Here is a 19,789-nt window from a genome sequence, read left to right as displayed (position 1 = left end):
TAATAAAAAAGGAGGTAGGAAATACAGTGTTTCTTTTTAGTTTATTAGTGTGCACTCCTTGGGGATTGATTGCCTTTGTGTGACAAAAGAAACTCTCGGTAGGTATTGGGGTTTTTAAAGGGATTAATCTCCCAGCAGTGGGGCACTCCATTTTATTCCTTGATTTATTCTTTCTCAGGCTGAAGTTTCTGTGCTCCAGGTGTGGATCTATGAACAACTTTTTCCTCACCAGTGCAAGTTTACATAGACTTGTTTCTACCCGCCTGCTCATCCCTGCCACTGTGCTGTGCTGGGGCAGGGAATGAGTTGCACTTTTGGCTTGCGCCAGTCTCATTCCTTGCTGAAACTAGGAGGGCTCATCTCTTCTCAGGCTTGAGCAACCTCCCAACAAAAGGGATTTTTATGTGGTACACAACTGTATAAAACTTCCGTGAATAGCTTTCAGCTTTGGTGGTGGCCAGTGCCTTGAGTGGCTGCAGAGCTGGTACAGGACAAAGGGACAGCCTGTGTGGGTAGGGCTGGTGACAGGATGGTCCAGGACTGCCCCTCCTAGGAGGTCAGAGCATCTCCATACTGTCAGCCACCACTCAGTGCTTGTGTGCCTTTAACTGCACACTTGGGTGAGGAACCTGATGTGCTGGGAAAGAGCTTTTGGGTGGCACAGTTTGCCAGTCTGGTTCCCTGGGATTCCAGGCAGGTGCTTATGCTCACAAGTGGAAAGAGGTGGATGGAGGATGGGGTGCTTAGTTTAGTCCTGCTGCCACAGGAGACTTCTAATGCAGTGGCACCCTGTGGTCCTTGGTGCGTGGACAAGAGATGATATAAAAGAAAAATCTGAGCAACGGGGGGTTAAGTGGGTGGGAGGTTGATAGATACTGTGGAGTCCCATGACTCGAGTTACTGTGCCCTGCTGCAGCATATTTTATCTTGGTTCTGTTCAAGTAAGCTTCTCCAGGTATGGGGTAAGTTTTCCTTTGCCTTGCAATTGCATCCAGACTTTTTCCTCACCTGCTGCAGATGCAGTGGAGTTGAAGCCCAAATCCTCTTGTGCCTTCAGTTGCATGAAGAGGTTTTTAACCTTTGTGTCTGTGTAACTAGCACTCTCTGTTCCTAGAAACAGTGTTAAAGAACGCTGTGTGCCTGCCCAGGTGGGTCAGCACAGGACACAAAACACTTCTGTGCTGTCTCCCTTTCTTCTCCTGCCTGTTACATCACATCTCACCAAGAAGAGGAAATAGCTTTTCCAAGGCATAAGAACCTTTTGAATAGAAATATAGAATGATTAAGGTTAGAACAACCTCTAAGATCTGGTGGGGTTTAGTTTCATTTAAGTGATTTTGTTCAGGATCTTTGCCTGCTTCCCCTGCTTCCAGGTGCAGCTAACTTTAGGGAGACAGTTGAGCAGACTCGTGTGCTTTTGGCAGCTTTCTCTCCCGAGCTGGGACCACGAGGTGGCAGGAGTGTTCCACCGGTGACGCCAGGGCAGCGGGACAGCAATGCAGCTGCTCGTTTTTATAGGCGAGGTGAAAACTCTGCTCGGTTGTTTGCGTACCATCATAATTGTGTTTTGGAATTTGGAAAAGTTTCACGTGTCTACATGTCCTTATTTTCTTTATATAGTCTTGATTTATTTTGGGTCTTGACTCTTCTTTTTCTTTTCCTTTTCTTTCTTTTTTTTTTCCCCTATTCTCAGGGGAGATGGAGAAGAGGGAAAGATGTATAGCGACATCCAGAATTCCTTGCAGGTTCCAGTATTGATCAAACCCTGTGAAGCACATTACTGAGGCTGCAAAGGATGGTGCTTTTGTCCTCATTTCACCCTGTTCTGTCAGGGTATTGCATCACGTAATATGCAAAGTGTTCAGAGCTCCTGCAGTACCCTAGTAATAGGGGTGAGCTGAGGTTGCAGCAACAGCTCTACCTCTGCATTCCTGTTGCTTTCTATAGGCTTTAGCACACTCGCTCATGCTGCAAACCTGCCTTGGGGTCACTGAGTCTGCTGAACACAACGTGATCCTTGTGGGGTCAATGACAAACAATTTGGGTAGGGGGGAGAAACTCTCCAGAAGGACCTACTCAGAGAGATCATAATGTGATCAAATGGTGGTGAGGGGAGTCATTCTTTTCAGGCATTTCTCTTTTCACAGTTCTCCCGCCCTCCTGAAATAAATGCTCATGTTTTACGTTTCAATTCACTGCTCAAGGATGTGGGACTGAAAATCAGCAATGCAGTTGTTTGCTCTTGTTCCTTCTTCCCTGTGTCAGCTGAGAGGGTCCCCTTTCTTTTGCCTCTGGTGAGGAATTTTTGCAGGGAGGTGGGTTAGAAAAAAGCAAGTCTTTATGAGAAAGCTGGCTGGGAACAAGAACACAAAATTCAGGGGGTTAAGGGCATAATTTTGGTCAGACTCCCCTCTGTAGAGGGCAGGGGGTGGAAACATCTTTCTGTGCTCCCTTTGCTGCTCCCTTTCATTTCCCTTACTTCTTTGGCTGTCTTAGTGCTACACCCATGGTCCTTCAGTCATCTCTTATTCAGGAGATGTCTTTTAGCATCTGAGCACTCTGTGCCCTCTTTGCTGGTGACATTGTGTATGTGAGGCTCTGTTCCCTTTGCATCCCTGCCTTTTGTGCTACTCCTGCCTTCCTGAGCATGACTGGCTGTAGGAAGGGGGTCTTTGGGCCTGTGCTCCCTCCATTTTGGGTGTGGGGTGGACAGAGTGATCCTGCTCACCCCAGCACAGCTAAAATGCACATAAGAGAAGAAATGTAGCCAAGTAGATGAAGAAACACATTTTATGGTTCTCTTCTCTGTCCCTCCCCCCATCTGGTTTCTAGTAGCAACAAGAGCCTTCACAGGAGCAATGCATCTCTTGTCACACAACTGTCTCTATTCAAGTGTCATTGTATTTTTGGCCTGGTCTGTGTTGAAATATCTTTCTGGTGTAGGGAAATGAGTTGGATGGGAGGTGAGGATACTTTTATCTACCCTGTCTGGGGAAAAGTTATGCTGGCAGGAAGAGTGCTTGGTGGTGTATTTTATGCTGTGTGAAACGGGCTGGGATTGCTCTGCTGCTCTTGCTTGTTCTCTTCTGGAAAGCAGCTCGGAGCTGTGCTGGCAAGCTGTCTCTTCTGGTGTAAGCAGGGCTCTGCCCCAGGCTCCTCTGGCTCTGAACTGTGATGTCTAAACAGATTGCTGGGTTACACACCGAGCAGGACTGAATGCCACTGAAACACAGCAGAATTTCATGTGCCCACTGCCCTGTGCTTGCTAGAGGTGTGGAGGGAAGGCAAAGATAGAAGAGGACACTTCTTTATCTGGTGTGGCATTGAGCTTGTGGCAATTCTGGGCTCTACTGGTATGGGAGACTAAAGGAATCCTGTGACTCAGCTGGTGCCATGCTCTTCCTTGCTTACTTCATATGGAGGGGGAAGGTAAAGAAAGAGCAATCGGAAGGATTGCTCAAGGGACTGTCATTCCTCTCGGGGGTGCAAGCATCAAAGCGAGTGAGCTCATGATTAGCCAAGAAATGACAAGCAGGAGGGGCTAGATTGGCAGTAAGCAGGCAGGAGACAAACCAAGGGGAGAGCACGGTGGTGTACTCCTTGTCTGTCCTTCACCCACAAACGCTCTTTTAGTGTTTAAGAGTACTACTGCTGTGTGCTCATGGTCAGTTTACTGCCTTACTGCCTTTTTCTTATTCTTCTTTTCTCTTTCTCCACTGTAACAATGAGATCTGAGGCGTCACAGAACCTACCATGACAGTAAAAGCATCTTTTCCTGAAAGCTTACTTTCATGATGTCTAGTCATTCCATAATCTACTGTTTGGCTCAGTGGTGTGTTGCCCTGTTTGAAGAGAAATCCTATTGATATGTGAGGACCTTGCTAATATTCTTGCTTAGCTAAAAAAGCAAATGCTGTAATGATTTTTTGAGGAGCAAGTATGTTTTCATTACTTAACAACGTCAGGCATAAGAAAAATAATAAGCTGGAAAGGAAAACGACCTCATCTCTTCGCTGTATATATTAAAGGATAAGATGCTGAAATAAAATAAGGAGCTGTAGATCTTTCCACGGTGAAAGCAAGGTAGTTAATGCAGTAGTACTTAGCATTCAGGAGCTTAATTCAGCCTTGGACTTGAGAGAATTCAGCTCCTTTCCCTCCTCCTTCCTTCACGTCCTCTTTAGACAAAATATATAACACTGCATGTGCAATACCTGTTTTTTAAGGAAGCAGAGAGCATTTAGCTGAACTACAGGGAAATGCTGCATGTAGGGTTTCCTGGCAGCCTTTGTTCTTGATGTGGTTTTGTAACTCTGGAAGCACCTGAAGTTGCTGTTCTGCCCCCATCCTGCTGAGGTTCCCTGCCCCATTGGGCATGTGCAGGGAAGGGATGGTGTGTATATGAGGCAGTTCCCTTCTCTGTCCCTGTTTACCCTGTATGTCTCTTCTGGATCATGTTCTCTGCTTGTGATGTCGTTTTGCAAGTTGTTTTTTTGTTTTTGTTTTTTTTTTTTTTCCTGTGGTGAAGCTGATTTTTCAGGATTCATACTGGGCATTGGTAACTCTCAGGATGTTCTATTAGGCAATGCAGCAAATTCAGCCTGGGGAGTTGGTCATTGTCCCAAGCACCTCCACTGCCTTTGCAATTATTTTATTATGTTTCCCTTGTGCAAAAAAAGGTTGTTTGCAAGAAGGGATGGTTTTCATCCCAGTTCAACATGGTTCTTAGAAATAATTTGTTGACTTAGAAAGACAGATGTGTTTGTGTTGTAGCAGTGCAAATGAATGGTTGTGGCTAGACCTTTTTCCAGCAGGCTAATAAAACTTTTACTGAATGGATCTAGAACATGGAGCAATGAACAGGTTTGTCAGCCTGTTAGGAGTTGCCATGGTGTGCAGGTGGGAGCTTGGAAGGACAAGAACCTCATGGAATGTCCTTGCTAATGTGGAACTGTGCCTGTGTTTATAGCATGCTCTTCTCCTGCCACAATGTGTGGCTGTATGAATATTCTCATGTACTTTTGCAGGACACTTAACAAGTTCCTCTTTCTCATCACCTTTTTGTGAAAATTAACCCAAAGTTTTTGTACTTTTCCTTTTCAGATGAAGGTCTGTGATTACTATCACATGCCTTATTGGCTAGTCTAAAGATGGGATGTCTACTTTAAGTACCTAGATCTAAATTCTTATTATTAATGACAAGTTGAAAATAAGAGGCTGGTGCTCTCCTGCAGTGTGTTTTCTGATTTATCCTTTCTGTTTCCCAGTACCTTTTGAGCTTATAGCTTAGTTTAATAAGCTAAAGGAATAATTGAGGACTGTCCTAGCTTGATAGAAAAGCTTTGAAGAGCTCTGTGCTACTCCATAAAAGTGTTTATAAAGGTAGAAAATAGGCAAGAAGCACTTTTGAGAGCTGAAGTTAATAATGAGGTCCAGACTGTGGGAAATGTGGCTTCCTTAGCTGCAGAGCACACAGAACCATTTCCTTGCTGTGCATGCTCTCCATGAGTCTGGTGCTCAGCACTGTAACTTGCTTTCATTCCTCCCTGGGTATCTGTAGAAAAAGAACAGGGAATGATTTTTGAGTTCATTGCTATGTGAGTCATTGTGAAGTCCAAATTTTGGATAAGGATGAAAACTTTGGCTGTGTGTATCAGAGTTTTAAGTGAGGGTACTGCTGGCATGTTGTTGGGGATTGTATAGGCAACCAGTGCTTCTGGCATCTTCCACTCCTCTAGGTGAAGCAGGATAGATAGATTTAGACTTTAATTAGACAGAACTAGAATTTAGATAGAATTAGATAATTTTTTGTTTTCAAGAGTGTGACCATCATTACAGTGTGGTTAATAATGATCAGACCGAAGGACACAGACTTCACAGCACCACCACTGCTACTAACTTTGATCCATTCGTCTCAAATGGGTGCTGTTGGACATAGTGTGGGCTCAGTCACTCTGAGTAAAAGACATTTGGGTTTAGTCCCATCTATACAAAATATAACTTCTCAGTGCATGTTCACATTGTAAAGATTAAAAGCTCATGGGTCATAATGATACAAGAGTGTGGGGTTTGGTCCAAGATAAAAAACTGCTGAGATCTAAGAATTGAAAAATTTACCAAGGTATCTGTAGTGGTCGTGCAACACTAGGTTTCTGGCAGTATTGGAAGGTATGGATTGTGTCTGGGGATGTTTTTCCTTAAGAAAACAACTACTTTGGAGCTATTGAAAAAATCACCACCAACCAACCAATAAAAAAACCCACCACAAAATGAACACACACCCCAAAAAGCAGCTGACACAGTCATGTCTACAGTTTTGGTGAACAAGTTCTGAAACACTATAGGCTGTGTTTCAGAAGTATTGGAACTGGATTGGATATCATGGACCATTTAGGCTTGGTAAGGAAAATAGCTAGTTTGTCTGGTGGCTTGTTTTTCTTACCTTTCCTTCTGTTCCTGAATTGTTGGAAACAGTAGCTGTTCTTGAGAGTTCTCTGTGGAGGGCTGAAGTCAGAGCTGCAGATCTGGGTTTTAGACTGGGAAAGGGAAGGGGAGATGAGATCATTATATAAAATACACTTACACCTTCTCTTTGTTTTTCAGTGGATGAATATATTGCCATTGCTAAGGAGAAGCATGGATACAATATGGAGCAGGTAACAAACCTTTGAATACTTTATTTTAAAATATTTTTCAGCAACTATTCAAACATGACTTCAAGTGACTAGAGCTGCTTCTTTCTTTCTGTAACTTCTATGTTTTCTCCTCTACTACTTGTCCCAAAATTGACTGTTCCTTATAGTAGCCTGTACTCTGTGGATACAGAGTTTACCCCTAGTTTTACATCAAGAGTCAAAAGAAGAAAAACAAAACCATTATAATTTCTAATGAAGTCTGGTCATGAGTATTATGCTTCCTCTGATGACTGCTTCTTGAGCACTTTTGGAACCCCTAAACAATGTTAAAAAGATTGGCTTATCTTTGGACAGTTGCCTGATTGCACTGCAGTTTCCAGCTGACTGCTCCGTCTCTGTTTCATGGATATCTTGCCAGTTATTAATGAGCTATTGAAGCATCATGTGCTTTTCTGAGGCAAACTGATGCCCGCAGTTATTTACCTTAAAACTGTGCTGCAAATCATTTTACACTTCACAGATGAGCACATTGGCTGTCAGTGCAGTAAATGGGATGACTTTGCCAGTGGCCACTGACCCTTAGCCACTACCTGTAACCTGGGGATGGAAATCCTTGGCTGAGGAACAGACCTCTCCTTTATTCCCTGTGGTCTAGGACTGTGTACTAATCTTTCCTGTGTTAACTGACAATGATTTCAAAATTTGCTGGGGAGATGAGTAGACCTGTGCCTGGGAAACTTTTCTGAATTCTGTGGAGTTTCCTCATGCACTCATACTTGCTCGGAAAGGGAAGGCAGGGAATCTCATGACTTAATGTATTGGCAAATCACATATTGTCTCTACAAGTACAAAAACACGAAAGTTAATGAAATTGTTCACACAGAGGCTGTGAGCATAGAAACAAATGGTTGGGATGGGAAAGGGCTTCTATGTAAATGATTCTGCTGTCATCCTTGAGTCAGACTTTCAGTGGTTGATACTCATGCTCAAAAAGATTTCTTGCTGAGCAAAAACACTGAAGTTGAGATAGCCAACAAAATTTCTGGCAAAACCAGGAATGATAAGGCTTGATAATTATAGTTTCTAAGAGCAGAAAACAGCAGTAAAATGAACGTGAAGGCATCAAAAGGCTGTGAACTTAAAATGAAAATAAAGATGGTAACTCTCTTCAGCTGATACTGGTATACCCTAGCATTGGTTATTGTGGATGACATCTTCCAAGGGAGATGGTCTTGGAATAGTAGAAATGGGTTTCATTATTTTAGTGGAGAAGTGTTGTTCAGAAAGTAAAGACTGATACAGAAGACTGATGAAAATGAAGCTTGCAATTTTAAAAAAAACCACTAAGTTCTTGTGGTTTGAAAAACTTAAATTTAGCTAACAGAGATTTGCATTAATTTTAATGTTGAAAATACAGACCACCCACTCATTCCTTTGAGTCTTTTTCTCCATTTTTCTCTCCCCCTCTGTGTACAGAAGTTGCATGACTTGCCACATCAGAGTGTAAAGTGGCTGAGCAGCTTGTAAAAGTGTTCCTGCTCCTAAAAAAATTCTCATTCCTTCTGTAGCACTCTCTCATAATACTCTGGAGTTAAACATGTTTCCCATGTCCTTTGGGATTTCTTAGAGAGCTGTGCTGGGCATTTTCAGGAAATAACTGGAGAGGATCTAGCTTGTGTTGCTCTGGAAGACACACATTCATTTTGTATTACAGGAACAAGTGTCAAGGCTTTCAAATCAGGATGATTATTTGTGTCACCAAGGGAAACTCTGTCTTCAGCAGGTATCACCAGAGTTGCTGTTGGCTGGGTAACTGGACAAGCTGAAACAGACTCCCTGGAAGCCAGTAAAAGCTCACTTTAGCAATTGGCCACTGTCTTTGGGCTTCGCTGGGCAAGGCAGCCCTCTCTCACACACACATTCCCCTGACTTTGCTCCTCTGTCCGGGTGGCTTGGCTAACAGTCATCTCACAGAGATTGCCTTTTTTCCACCTGTGCCCACTGCCCAAAACATCCCTTAAAGGCTGAGATGTGCCAGTCTGCTGGAGGGGGTGGGAGCTGCTGGCAGGGTGCTCCTCTGCCCAGCAGGGTTCCCGTCCAGCTGCCTGATGCGTGCCAGCCCAGCTCCCATCCCTGTCCTTTCACTCCCCTTGCCCGTGGCTCAGTGCCCTGTTGTTGGCTCTGCTGCTGATGGACCGTGGCTGGAGGCTCAGGACTGTGCTGGTGGGAGTCCCTGCAGCCTGGCTAGCTCCAGGGCAGGCTCCCCACAGGCCAGTGAGCTCTACAGGCACTACAGCTGTGGGTGGTTATGCTGTGCTGTAGTAATCACAGATTTGAGAAGCACCAGAGTGAGTCTGACTGTGACCTGGCCTTTCCTGCCAGCCTTTGTCAGACACCCTGGGACAAAGGAGCCTGGGAAGGCCCTGTGCTCACCTGTGTATGAGTGCAGAGTTCTTCCAGGGCAGCACAGGTGGAAGATGAATACTGATCTCCTCTTAAACAAGCCTATAAGGAAATTCTTTTTGTTTACCTCTGGCTTTATATAAGCAGCTCTCCCCTCAGTCCTCACTAACACCTCAGTGCTATTTAATGCTACCCTGCCCTCCCAAAATGTCTCACTCCTTGTTTATCCCTTGCTTCCTCATAGCAATGTCAGGTAGATCTCTTATTTGAAGCTGAAGGAGGTTTTCAAGGGAGAAAAAACTTGGTCCTTCATGACTGCAAAATAGTTTCTTTGACCCATCCTTGTTCCATCTTCGCCAGAATGGCTGTGTGGCTTCTGTGACATCTCGAGTGGCTGTGCTACAGCTGAGAGTACTACTTGTTCTGCATGATGGCAGAAGGGAGGAGAAGGTGTCCGGGCAGCACTGAGAGCCAGTAGAATCTGGGCAAGATCTTGGATAACACTAATATTTATATGCATGCTCTCTGCTGAATCTCAGGGGCGTGAGATCCCATAAAGGAACTATTTTTTTGCATAGCAAAGCATAATGGGGAAACCCCGATTTTGGAGGGATTTTGTAACGCTGGGTGGCCAGGGTGAAACTACTAGATGAGGGTAACTATGGCTGTGAAACCTGAGCTGAGTTTGCATATGATGAGTGGGTTACTCTTACGTTTTACTCAGCATGTTAGGGATTGTTTTCGCTTCACAGCAATTGTGAAAGGCTGTTTTTTAGCTCTGCAGAGTCAGGCCTTCCCAAAATGACTTGCAGTGGTTGCTGGCATGCCTGAGGTAGTGTTGTGTCATAACACACTTGGGCTGTGGACCCCTGGGAGAGGGGGGCTGTGCATGAGTTTCTTGGAGACAGCAGAAGGGGAATGGCTTGCAGGTGGTAAAGCGCAGCACAGGCACTTTGTCTTTGGAACTGAGAACCAGAGATTGCAGCAGCAAAATGAGGTCTCTCTCAAGGGAACAAAACAGCAGCCCCCAGAATGTGTGAGATTTATTCCTCCTTTGGGCCAGGGACTTTTTAGCAGCAAGTCAAGGTGATGCATGTTTTCGGCCTTTCCTTCTTACAGTTCTTGTTTCATTCTCTTCCCTTTTCCCGTTTCCCTCCCCTGTAAACAATTATAAAAACCCCCAGTCAATGGAACCATCCTTCTAATTGCCAGGAAATGGAGTCCAGCACTGGAAAGAAGCTGCCTTTTGTCCAGTCATTTTTTGGTATACTTCCAAAGCCTTTGCTCAGCTTTTTTGTGCATACCATGATCAGTAAAGCTGAAGTAATTTCTTAAGTTTTTTTCCCCACCTTTCTGTTGCTAATTTTTTATTACATGCTGACCTGTGTGGTTTTGATAAACTTCAGGCTAGTCTTCACAGCCCAGCTGGGGGGCAGATTCCAGGTTTCTTGCACTCAGAAAAGCATCTGATGTAGCTGAGAATTAAAATTTTGTCTAATGTGTTGCCTGAGAAAAATGTTGTAGCTCTCCCTTTCCATTTTCCAGTAATGTTTCTTTGGATTACAATTGTCACCTTGGTGTCTGTGTTGTTTCTAGGCTCTTGGGATGCTGTTTTGGCACAAGCACAACATCGAGAAGTCTTTGGCAGATCTGCCAAACTTTACTCCGTTCCCAGATGAGTGGACAGTGGAAGACAAGGTCTTGTTTGAACAGGCCTTCAGTTTCCATGGGAAAACCTTTCACAGGATCCAGCAGATGGTAAGTGGTGTCGCAGGAGTGGAAAAGCAGAACAGACTGGGTTCTTCAGTGCTGTTTGTGCTGAATGTGTGTCTAATGCTCTTGAGAGAGAACAGGCCAAAGGGGATGTTAGAGGGAAAATGCTACCATGAATAGAAAGAAACAATGTTATTCCCAGAGTCTCTGTAGAAGTGTTTTCCTGAAGTGCTTTACTGGTTCAGGATAAACTATGACTGTGTGGTTTTTGTTTTTGGTTGGAAATCATAGTTTTCAGTCCCCTGTGTGCTATAGTAGTGTTTGTCTCAGCTGGAGTTCAGGCATGGTCTATGCACATATGCATACAGATATGCAGTAAAGATCATCTCTGTGCAAAGTTGATTTCCTTTCTTACAGTCTGATTTTTAGGAATTAATTTTATTGAATGATGAAGTCTGTGCTTAATGTGATTTGAGACTTTCAGTGGATGCTGTGATGGAGGCTTACACATCCTTGCAAGCTTCAGTCTTTTGCTTTAGGTTGGTAATGATACTGTTTTAAATGTATGATTGAAAACTTCAGGGATAGGTTTCTACCCAAGTGGAAGTGCTAGGGAGTGTGCAGTTTTCTTTTGAAAGAGGGAGAGGATGGGTTGTAAAAATTTTTATTAATTGTATCTTGAGAGTGTCTTCAAGTGGTTCATCACCTGGGTGGGAACTAGACTTTGTTCTTTGCTCTCCTTCAGTAAAGTAGCCTCTTGAGTGTTGCAGCAGGGCCCATTTCCACTGTCTGTGACCCTTTGAAGTGAGCCTAGGCTGTTGCAGTCTGTTCAGCCTCTTTAAAGCACATGTGACACAGGTCTGTATTGCTGGTCCCACTGAAAAGCAAAAGGTGACTTGCCATCTGAGGATGAAGATCCCTTTTCAAAAGGGTGGCAAAAAGAGGCTTGTTTTCATCATGTCTTCCTTGATGTTCCTTGTCCTTCACTGACATTCATTTCCAAGTGTTCTTGGAGTCCTAGGGTCTCCCATTCCCTTGGGTCAGGTGATGAAACTCTTGAAGAGTGAAACTGCTTTATTCCTGCGTTCTTATATAGGAGGGAAAATAGGGCAGGGGAATGTTCTGGGGGAAAAGAGAACATAAAGCCTGTCCTGTTGGTTGGTTAACTGCCAAAGCAAGAAATTCTCAATTTGGTTTATGTGCAGAAGCATGGCTCTCTGTCCCTGAGTGAAGTGCATTCCAATACAGAGATGCCAACCTCATGCACTGTTCCCTAGGTAATGATACTTTTTTTACTGTTACTCCCAGGAAAGCGATTCTGCATGAAAGGAATTAAATGGCATGAAGCTTTGTGTTTAGCAGGGGACAGGAATCAATGGCTCAGGAGCATGTTAGTTAGTTTACAGATGCTGTCCCGTTAGCACCCCTGCAGATTGGAACTGAGGGGAGAAATCTCCAAAGCCAGATAATGAAAGGCAAGTTAGATTATTTACCAGAGTTGGTTCTGATATTTTGGCACTCTTAGTACAGGTTTATAGCCAAGTGGATGTTTGTCATGAACAGCCTCGTCCCTGAGTTTGTTCTGTGGACTTTTTTTTAATTTCAGAACACCAGCCTGTTGCACGGCTGTTGGCAACACAACATTGACATAGCACCTGTGCTTTGCCAGGTGGATATCTGCCTGTGTGCAGCTGTGGGCCAGAGTGGGAGTGCTGGTGTGATCTGGTATTAGAACCTAAAGTCAGTCAGCAGTTTGAGAACCAGGCTTGTCTCAGGTGAAGACTTAAACTGCAGTGTTTGAGTGAGAGAGATCTGGCTCTTTCTCAGAGTTTTGTTTTCCTCCCCACCTGCTCTGCCCTCCAAACTGAATCAGACACTTAAGTAAAACATGTTTTATTCATCAGAAAAGACTGGACTTTCACCTTTTAAAAGTCCCGTGTAAGAGCATCCATGTAAAGCGCCTCAAAAGTAGAGAATTAGTCTTAATGTAGTTTTATGCTTTTTGGAGGCAGACTTTTCTTTCCTAGCTACAGGGTAATGGCATTTGTGTAAGAGGCCAAAAAAAAAAATAAATTGTGATTTCCTGTACCCTCAGTTCACCATAACGTTTCACCTTTTGAACATATCCTTTGTTGAGACCTTTGAATAGACTTTGTCATGTGAATGGTGTGAATAAACCTATTTAACCAAACATCAAAGATGTGCTTGGGATGTTTGCAATTCAGCAGTTTCTGTGATTGTTTACATGTGTCTGTATTGGCTTTTAGGTCTGTTCTGGCTTTAAAACTGTTACTTCAGTTTCGAGGCCTCATTTCAGATTTGGTCTTGCTGTGTTCCCCTATTCTGGAGGGAACCAGCTACTTGACTGGTGAATGGAAGCTTGCTGAGATGCTCTTTAGAGATTGTGATGTCCTTAATAGTAGGCACTAACCTGAAACGCTCCCCCATGGATCATTTTTGGAAAGGTTGCAGAGCTGCCGGGTTGAGCCTTTGGGACAATCCAGTGTAAAGAGGTCAGATGTTCCTTGGAAAAACAAACCAATTGTATGTGAACTTCTGGGGATACTTTACATACAAACATATAAAAGGATACATGTTTAATTTACAGCTTCCTGACAAATCAATAGCCAGCCTGGTGAAATTTTACTACTCCTGGAAGAAGACAAGGACTAAAACTAGTGTGATGGACCGTCATGCTCGTAAACAAAAAAGGGAACGTGAGGAAAGGTAGGTTTGCAAGCAGAAAGGCCGTGTATTGCACACACTGATTTCCTTAGTCTGTCCCAGAAATTCCTGTTAGTTTTTAATCCAGATGTAGGATTTTCCCCAAAACGTTTCCTGGTACCACACCTTTCCCCACCCCTCTTGCCTGCTATATTTTGCTTTGCTCAAAGCCAAAAGGCAGTTGGCAGTTAGCTGTGTTCCCATTTTAACACTGCAATTCCTGACTGCCCTCCAGTGCACTGGTTACAGTCCCACCATTCTAGAACTTTTTCTCTGATACCACTTGAGGGCTGGGAAATTGAAATTAAAGCTGTTTACAATCTGATTGGCACTGTTGTCAGCAGAGCCAGACAAGCTGATAAGCAGGACAGTAAAAGGAATTAATGAAAGACCTGAAATCTGCCTTTAGTTCCTCCACGTGATGCTCAGCAGAATGAGAATGTGCACCTGCTACAGGAAACAGGCTCCAGCGCAGGACCCCTGTCAGCCTGTGCCTGTACACACAAAAGACTCTTCCTCTCCTGCATCTTAGAAAACTGTGACCAAGAAAAGGCTGCCAGGCCAAGCTCTGTTTTCTGAGAAAGATGAAGTCAAGGCTCTGATTTTGAGTGACTGAGAAGAGGGCAGCACAGGGGAACTTAGGATGAACTCTCTGGCAGAGCTGTTCCAGGGAGTGCTGGGTACTTTGGCATTTGGGTGAGGCTGGTGGTGTTCAGGAGGTCATTAGCTACTGAGCTTTAGCAAATGAGCTTGACTCATGCCTTTTCTGCAAGCTCACCCTCCTGGATACCCATGCAAGCCCTTGAAGGTAGGTCAGCAGTGTAAGTACTTGTACAGTTACTGTCACTTGCTGACTTCACCTAGTTCTGGAGCTGAAAGAGCCTCAGAAATGCAGAGGTTTCAGGTGACTGGTAAAAACAACTGCTCTGAACAGCAGCAACTCCATCTGCTTGATGCAGGTGCCTTCTCATCCTGCTATAAAATGCAATTAATGACTTCTCAAACCAGACTTGAAGTGTGCCTGCTTTTGGAAGACTTCTGACATAATTTCTGCAAATGCCTTTCCCCTCAGAGGGGTTGTTGCATTTCCCAGTTGGCTGTTTGCTGGCTCCACTGCGTGTGAACAAGTCTTGTTTGGGAAGGGGGAAGAAACGTGTTTCTAGGGTTGAGCTGTGCTACACCAATGACTCATTCAACCTCTCCCATCTCTCCATTAGGTCAGCAATACTTGCTTAACAGGCAGGGCCAGGGAAAATACTGACAGCCAACTTGCCCAGTATTTGGTTGGCTTTGTTTGACCTGAGTCTCTTTTTCCATTCTGTTCTTTTCTCTTCTCTGCAAAGACTATCTATTTTTCTGCTCCCCATCCTGGTTGTTGGGGCTTTTTGTTTGTTTAGTTTTTCAGCTTTCCTACTAAGTAATTGGGTGGGGTGGGGGGGAAAATCTTTTATATAGAGTATGTATTTGTCTTGTACCATGTAGTTTAAAGTCTTTTAATACTCATCTCCCTTTTTGTTCTGTGCTCACAAATGAAATTACTGGAATTTAGAAATACACCTCTCCATACCTATGGCTGTTTGCTAGGAAAAGTAGCACCTCAGACCATCTGGTGAATGGGAAAGAACTGTATGGGCTGCTGAGTTCTGTCATTTTGTAACCTTTGAGGAAGGCAGCTGGATTGGAAATGCTTAACTTGATTTACATCTGCAGGAAGTTAAGCACCAGGCTGTCAGCTTGATGTTTGATTTCTGTTCTTCCCCTCCATTATGTAAAATAGTCAAACCCCTGCACCCTCAAAGGATTTGCCAGTGCAGCCATGCAGGATGTAGAATCCACTCTGGGTGAGTTTAGGGTGCCTGGATTTTAAGATTGTAATGTGCCATTTGTTGTTGGCAGAACTTCAAAAGTGTCCTTTGGTTATGGCAATCAGTGTTTACAACTGCAGAAAAGAGGGGGTGAGCTTTAGTTTAGCCCATGTCTAGGGCACTTGCTAGAATACAAGAGAACCTGTCAGCACACAAGAGACTGTTGTGAAAAGGCTGAAATCTGAACCTAGGTGAGAACATAAGTTCTTTTGGAGATGGGGTTAAGAGAAGAGGCAGTCTGAGGTACCTCACTCAAATATCTCTATATCCCTTTTGTGGCTAGGCAGGGGAATTCCCCAGCCCCTCAGATTGCCACTAACACAGCTCTCAGTGCATTTGGGACCAGGTTTGCAGCACCTGTTCTTAGTTGTATGCGAGGGACTTTGTGTGTGCAGCTCTGGGAAGGGATGCTTGGGAGTGGATTCCCTGGAATCATCATTACCCAAACTAAATGTCTTGTGAATCAGCTGATGAGACAGGTGGCTTGGGAGAGCAGAAGTGGCTTGACTGCTCTTGTGGAGAAGGATGGCAGCCCATTTCTCCTTAGATGTGGCTGCAGCAGGGACATGGCCATGTGAGTGCTGATGCCACAGCCAAGCTCACCAGCATGTGCTGTGCCTGCTGGTTCCTGCTCCCTGTGAGCACAGCCCTGCCCTGCCCTGCCCTGGAGCTGTGACATTTCTGCATCAGCTGATGCTTCTCAGCACAGGCTATGAAGTTTGATGGGACAAAATAGGTTTATTTTTCTGATTAATACAAATGCTCTGATTACATTGGCTTATTTCTTTTGTTTCTGGGCATCATTTCAACTGGATAATGCAATTGACTTTGGTTGTGTACAGTACAAATATTCTAAATCATGAAAACACATTTGATTTAATGTCTGATTAAAATTCCACCTAAGCCAGACTGGACAGGTGTGCCAAGGTTGCTTTCGATATGGCCTCAATTTCATGCCTATTATTACTCTGTAACTGATAATGTCTATTTCTTTTCCAGGGGAGAATAAAATGTGAGGCTGTCACTAAAAAAAAAAAGAAAAACCAAGCATTTTTTGTGCTTGTTCTTGAGGGAGTTCGTCTTGTATATCTCTGTTTTGCTAAATATTATGAAGTCATATGAAATCAGTGTTTCAGCTACTTGCTGTATTTTAAGTCTTTTTCTGTCTCAGTTTGCCTAAAGTAAAAATGCTTGGTGTCCCATGTTCTTTGAAAGATGACTTGTGGAATTAATTTCATGTCTCTTGCCTTCATCTGTGTAGATTTATTTTTCCTAAGTACGCTGCTGAGAAGTGTTCCTGTATGCACTATCCTCACAATTAAGAATTTACTGACTTAAACCAAAACCAAATAAAATCAACACCAAACCCTCAAAAACCCACATCCTGGGAATAAAACTAAGGAAAGCTTTTGGGCTTGCTGTGGCATTCATGCTTTTGTTTCAGCATGCTGTTCATAGAAAAAGAGAGCCTCACAAACTAATACAGTACTGTTTGCTTTTGTCTTCCAGTGAGGATGAAATGGAGGAAGCAAATGGAAATAACCCTATTGACATTGAAGTTGAACAAAACAAGGAGAGCAAAAAGGAGGTATAATTCTGTTTCTTACTCCTGTGCAAATGAAAGTGTTTATTTACTAGCTACTTTGTGTAGAAGCTGACAGTATCTAATTTTCTTTAATACTTTGTCTAGTTGTCATACAAGAAAAGAATTGTCTTCAGAATTATTCTTAGATCAAGACAAGTATAGATAAAGAAGTTGTCATGGATAGAGCTGGGAAAATTTAACACTTCACCATCCCATGATAATGTACTATGTGATTGTTTCCAGTCTGTTTTATCTTCTCTTTGGCTGTGTTAGCTTAAGCCACCCTCAGTGGTTTAAATCAACCTAACTGCATGGAGATGGAGTAGAAACACATCCCCCTGTGGAGATGGCTTGGTGGAGGGGGAATCCATCCTTTTGTTCTAGGCAGACCAACAGAAGTGTGTGTATGTACACGTTAGACTCTAAGGTTCTCTAAATCCCCAGCAATACTTGGCACTTCACTAGCACCAGGATTGCAGCTGTATTGGTGAAAAGTGAAGGAGAAAGCTTTTGTGATTAGTTACTTTTGTCTGGCAGGGTGACCTTAACCTGTTGCTACGTCAGCTCCAAATGCAGTACTTGTGTCTCACTTCAAGTACTTCATTTTCTGTGGGCATAGAGTTCTGGATGAAAATAGCTACACAAATACAACAGTTCTGAAAACCCAGCCTGTGATGCCCTACAGGAAATCATATACTTCATCTCCGTGTGTATAACCTGCAGGTTACCTGTTACTAAATAAAAACACCTTGTTCAGCAGCAGTGTGGGTTGTATGTGTGAGTTACAGGAAGATGCTTAAGACCTTCTTTCCTTGAAGTTAGCTCCCTTTCCTGGTTTCTTCTAGCCTCATTTCTCTCCTAGTCTCTCTCTCTCAGTCATTCTATTTAATTTCTTAATTTTTTTAAAGGTTATATTTAGGGAAAACCCACTAGAAGTGTTGAAAAACACAATCCCACGCAGTCAAAAAAAAAGTCCCAGAGTAATGGTTTTGTCAGTCAATCTGTGAGATTAATTCCTCCAACAAATAATTTTGAATGGGAATAACTGAAAAATCACAACATTCTCATCTGCTCTTCACCCACGTGAGGGTGCTCTCTAGACTTTCCAGGAAAGTTTTGCTGTTGTTTCCACTGAGGGAACCAGCACCCTTGATGTCTTCCTAGGGGCAGAGTGGACGTGAAGCCATTTGTATTAATCCTTACAAGAAACTGAGTTCTCAGAAGCCTCAGCAACACCCAGACAGGAAGGGTTCACACTTGGCTAAGTTGCAGCTGTGTACTGCAGCTCTGTAGTGTTTTGTAAAGAATACTATTGTCTCATTTCCCATTATTTTCATGAATTTACAGTTTAGATTTTTCTGTAAGCTCTTCAAAAGCTTGCATCTGTAAAAGAACTCCCTTCAACCTCCTTTATTATTTCTTCCTTCCTAACCAATGCTGACATGTCCTGAACTTGCTGCAGAAGAGGGAAAGATAGTTCTTCACCAACTTGGCTGCAACTCTTGTAAGGCCAAAACAGATCAGATGTCTGGTTTAGAAAGTTACCATCAAGACATTTTTGCAGAAAATCTTAGTGTGGGAGGAGGCTTTGTGCCCTCCTTGTCCATGGCACTCAAACCAATCTGAAGCTCACGCAGCATATGTAGTCTGGCTGTGTGTGCCATGGCAGGCAGCCTTGTGGGGACTGTTCAGGACAGGGATTGAGCTGGAGGACAGAATGGAGCAGGCAGCCTTCATAGCCTGTTCAGAGTTCAGCTGTGCTGTTTAGTCTGGACAGGAGGAGTCTCAGGGGAGACCTCTATCACTCTTTACAGCTACCTGAAAAGAGGTTGTAGCAAGGTGAAGGTCATCTCTTCTCCCAGGCATCCAGGGACATCATGAGAGAAAATGTCCTCAAGGGGGGTTCAGGTTGGACATCAGGAAGATTTTTTTCACTTAAAGGGTGGTCAAGCACCCTTGAATGGTGTTTGAATGGGCTTCCTGGGCACATAGGAGAGTCACCATCCCTGCAGGTGTTCAAGAAATGACTGGACATGGCAGTTAGTGCTGTGGTTTAGTTGACAAGTGTTTAGTCAAAGGTTGGGCTCCATGATCTCAGAGGTCTTCTCCAACCTTAACGATTCAGTGATTCTGATTTTACAATACCTGAACTTAGGGCTTATTGAAATGCCTTGAGAGAGAGAGCAGGTAACCAGGAGGGGATAAGTTTGTTCCTGATCATTAGGTTTCTTTTAATGATGTGGTCAGACATGCAGGGGCTATGATGTGCCAGAAACCCGGGACTCTTACTGTAAGGAGCCTCCCTGTCCCAAATCTGCAGAGGTGGTTTTTTTTCAGCTCTGAGACCTGTTGGTTGCTCTCTGACTTACCCAGTAAGACTGGGATTTCTCAGAGTATCTGAAATCTTTCATCTGTTTCCTCTTTTGAGAATCATTGGAAGGAGAATACCTTTTTTTTTTCTTTTTTTTTTTTCTTTTTTTTTTTTTTAATTTGTTAGTGCAACTGTTTGGATTTCCTTGCATGGTGACTCTGTAATACTGAGGTCATGACCTAGACCCGCTTCCTTTTGTATCTTCCTTGTTCCTGGAAGTGCCTCCCACTTCATGTTCTGTTTTTATGTAGCTTGAGATAGCTTTATCTTCTTTTTACACAGTGAAATCTAAGGAAGGGAACATTGTCTTAAGGGGTTTGTAAGACTGAAGTGCACTGGATAGCAGTGGCAATATCTAAATAAACAGGAGCACTGCTAAATCCCTTCTAAATCCCTGCATTTTAATTCTCTCTGATTTTCAAAAATTGGTTTAATTCTTGAGAGTAATGTGTGTGGCCAGGAAAGAAGAGTTTCCAGGACAGACTAGATGTTC

General features: G+C 43.5%; 1 protein-coding gene across 2 annotated transcripts in view; it reads left to right on the top strand.

Moving 5' to 3' along the window:
• RCOR1 (REST corepressor 1) overlaps positions 1 to 19,789 on the top strand; it is an 82,667-nt gene that overhangs the window by 52,367 nt on the left and 10,511 nt on the right. For both annotated transcript variants that reach the window (XM_068192373.1, XM_068192374.1), the window contains 4 exons: positions 6,604 to 6,656; positions 10,635 to 10,796; positions 13,360 to 13,478; positions 16,850 to 16,928. In XM_068192373.1, coding sequence (XP_068048474.1) covers positions 6,604 to 6,656; positions 10,635 to 10,796; positions 13,360 to 13,478; positions 16,850 to 16,928 — 413 coding nt within the window. The remainder of the gene's footprint in view (positions 1 to 6,603; positions 6,657 to 10,634; positions 10,797 to 13,359; positions 13,479 to 16,849; positions 16,929 to 19,789) is intronic.

This window comes from Anomalospiza imberbis, chromosome 6 (assembly GCF_031753505.1).
Source record: "Anomalospiza imberbis isolate Cuckoo-Finch-1a 21T00152 chromosome 6, ASM3175350v1, whole genome shotgun sequence".
NCBI classification, from domain to species: domain Eukaryota; kingdom Metazoa; phylum Chordata; class Aves; order Passeriformes; family Viduidae; genus Anomalospiza; species Anomalospiza imberbis.
The sequence above is the reverse complement of the archived record's forward strand: the minus strand, read 5'-3'. Positions and strand labels throughout refer to the sequence as shown.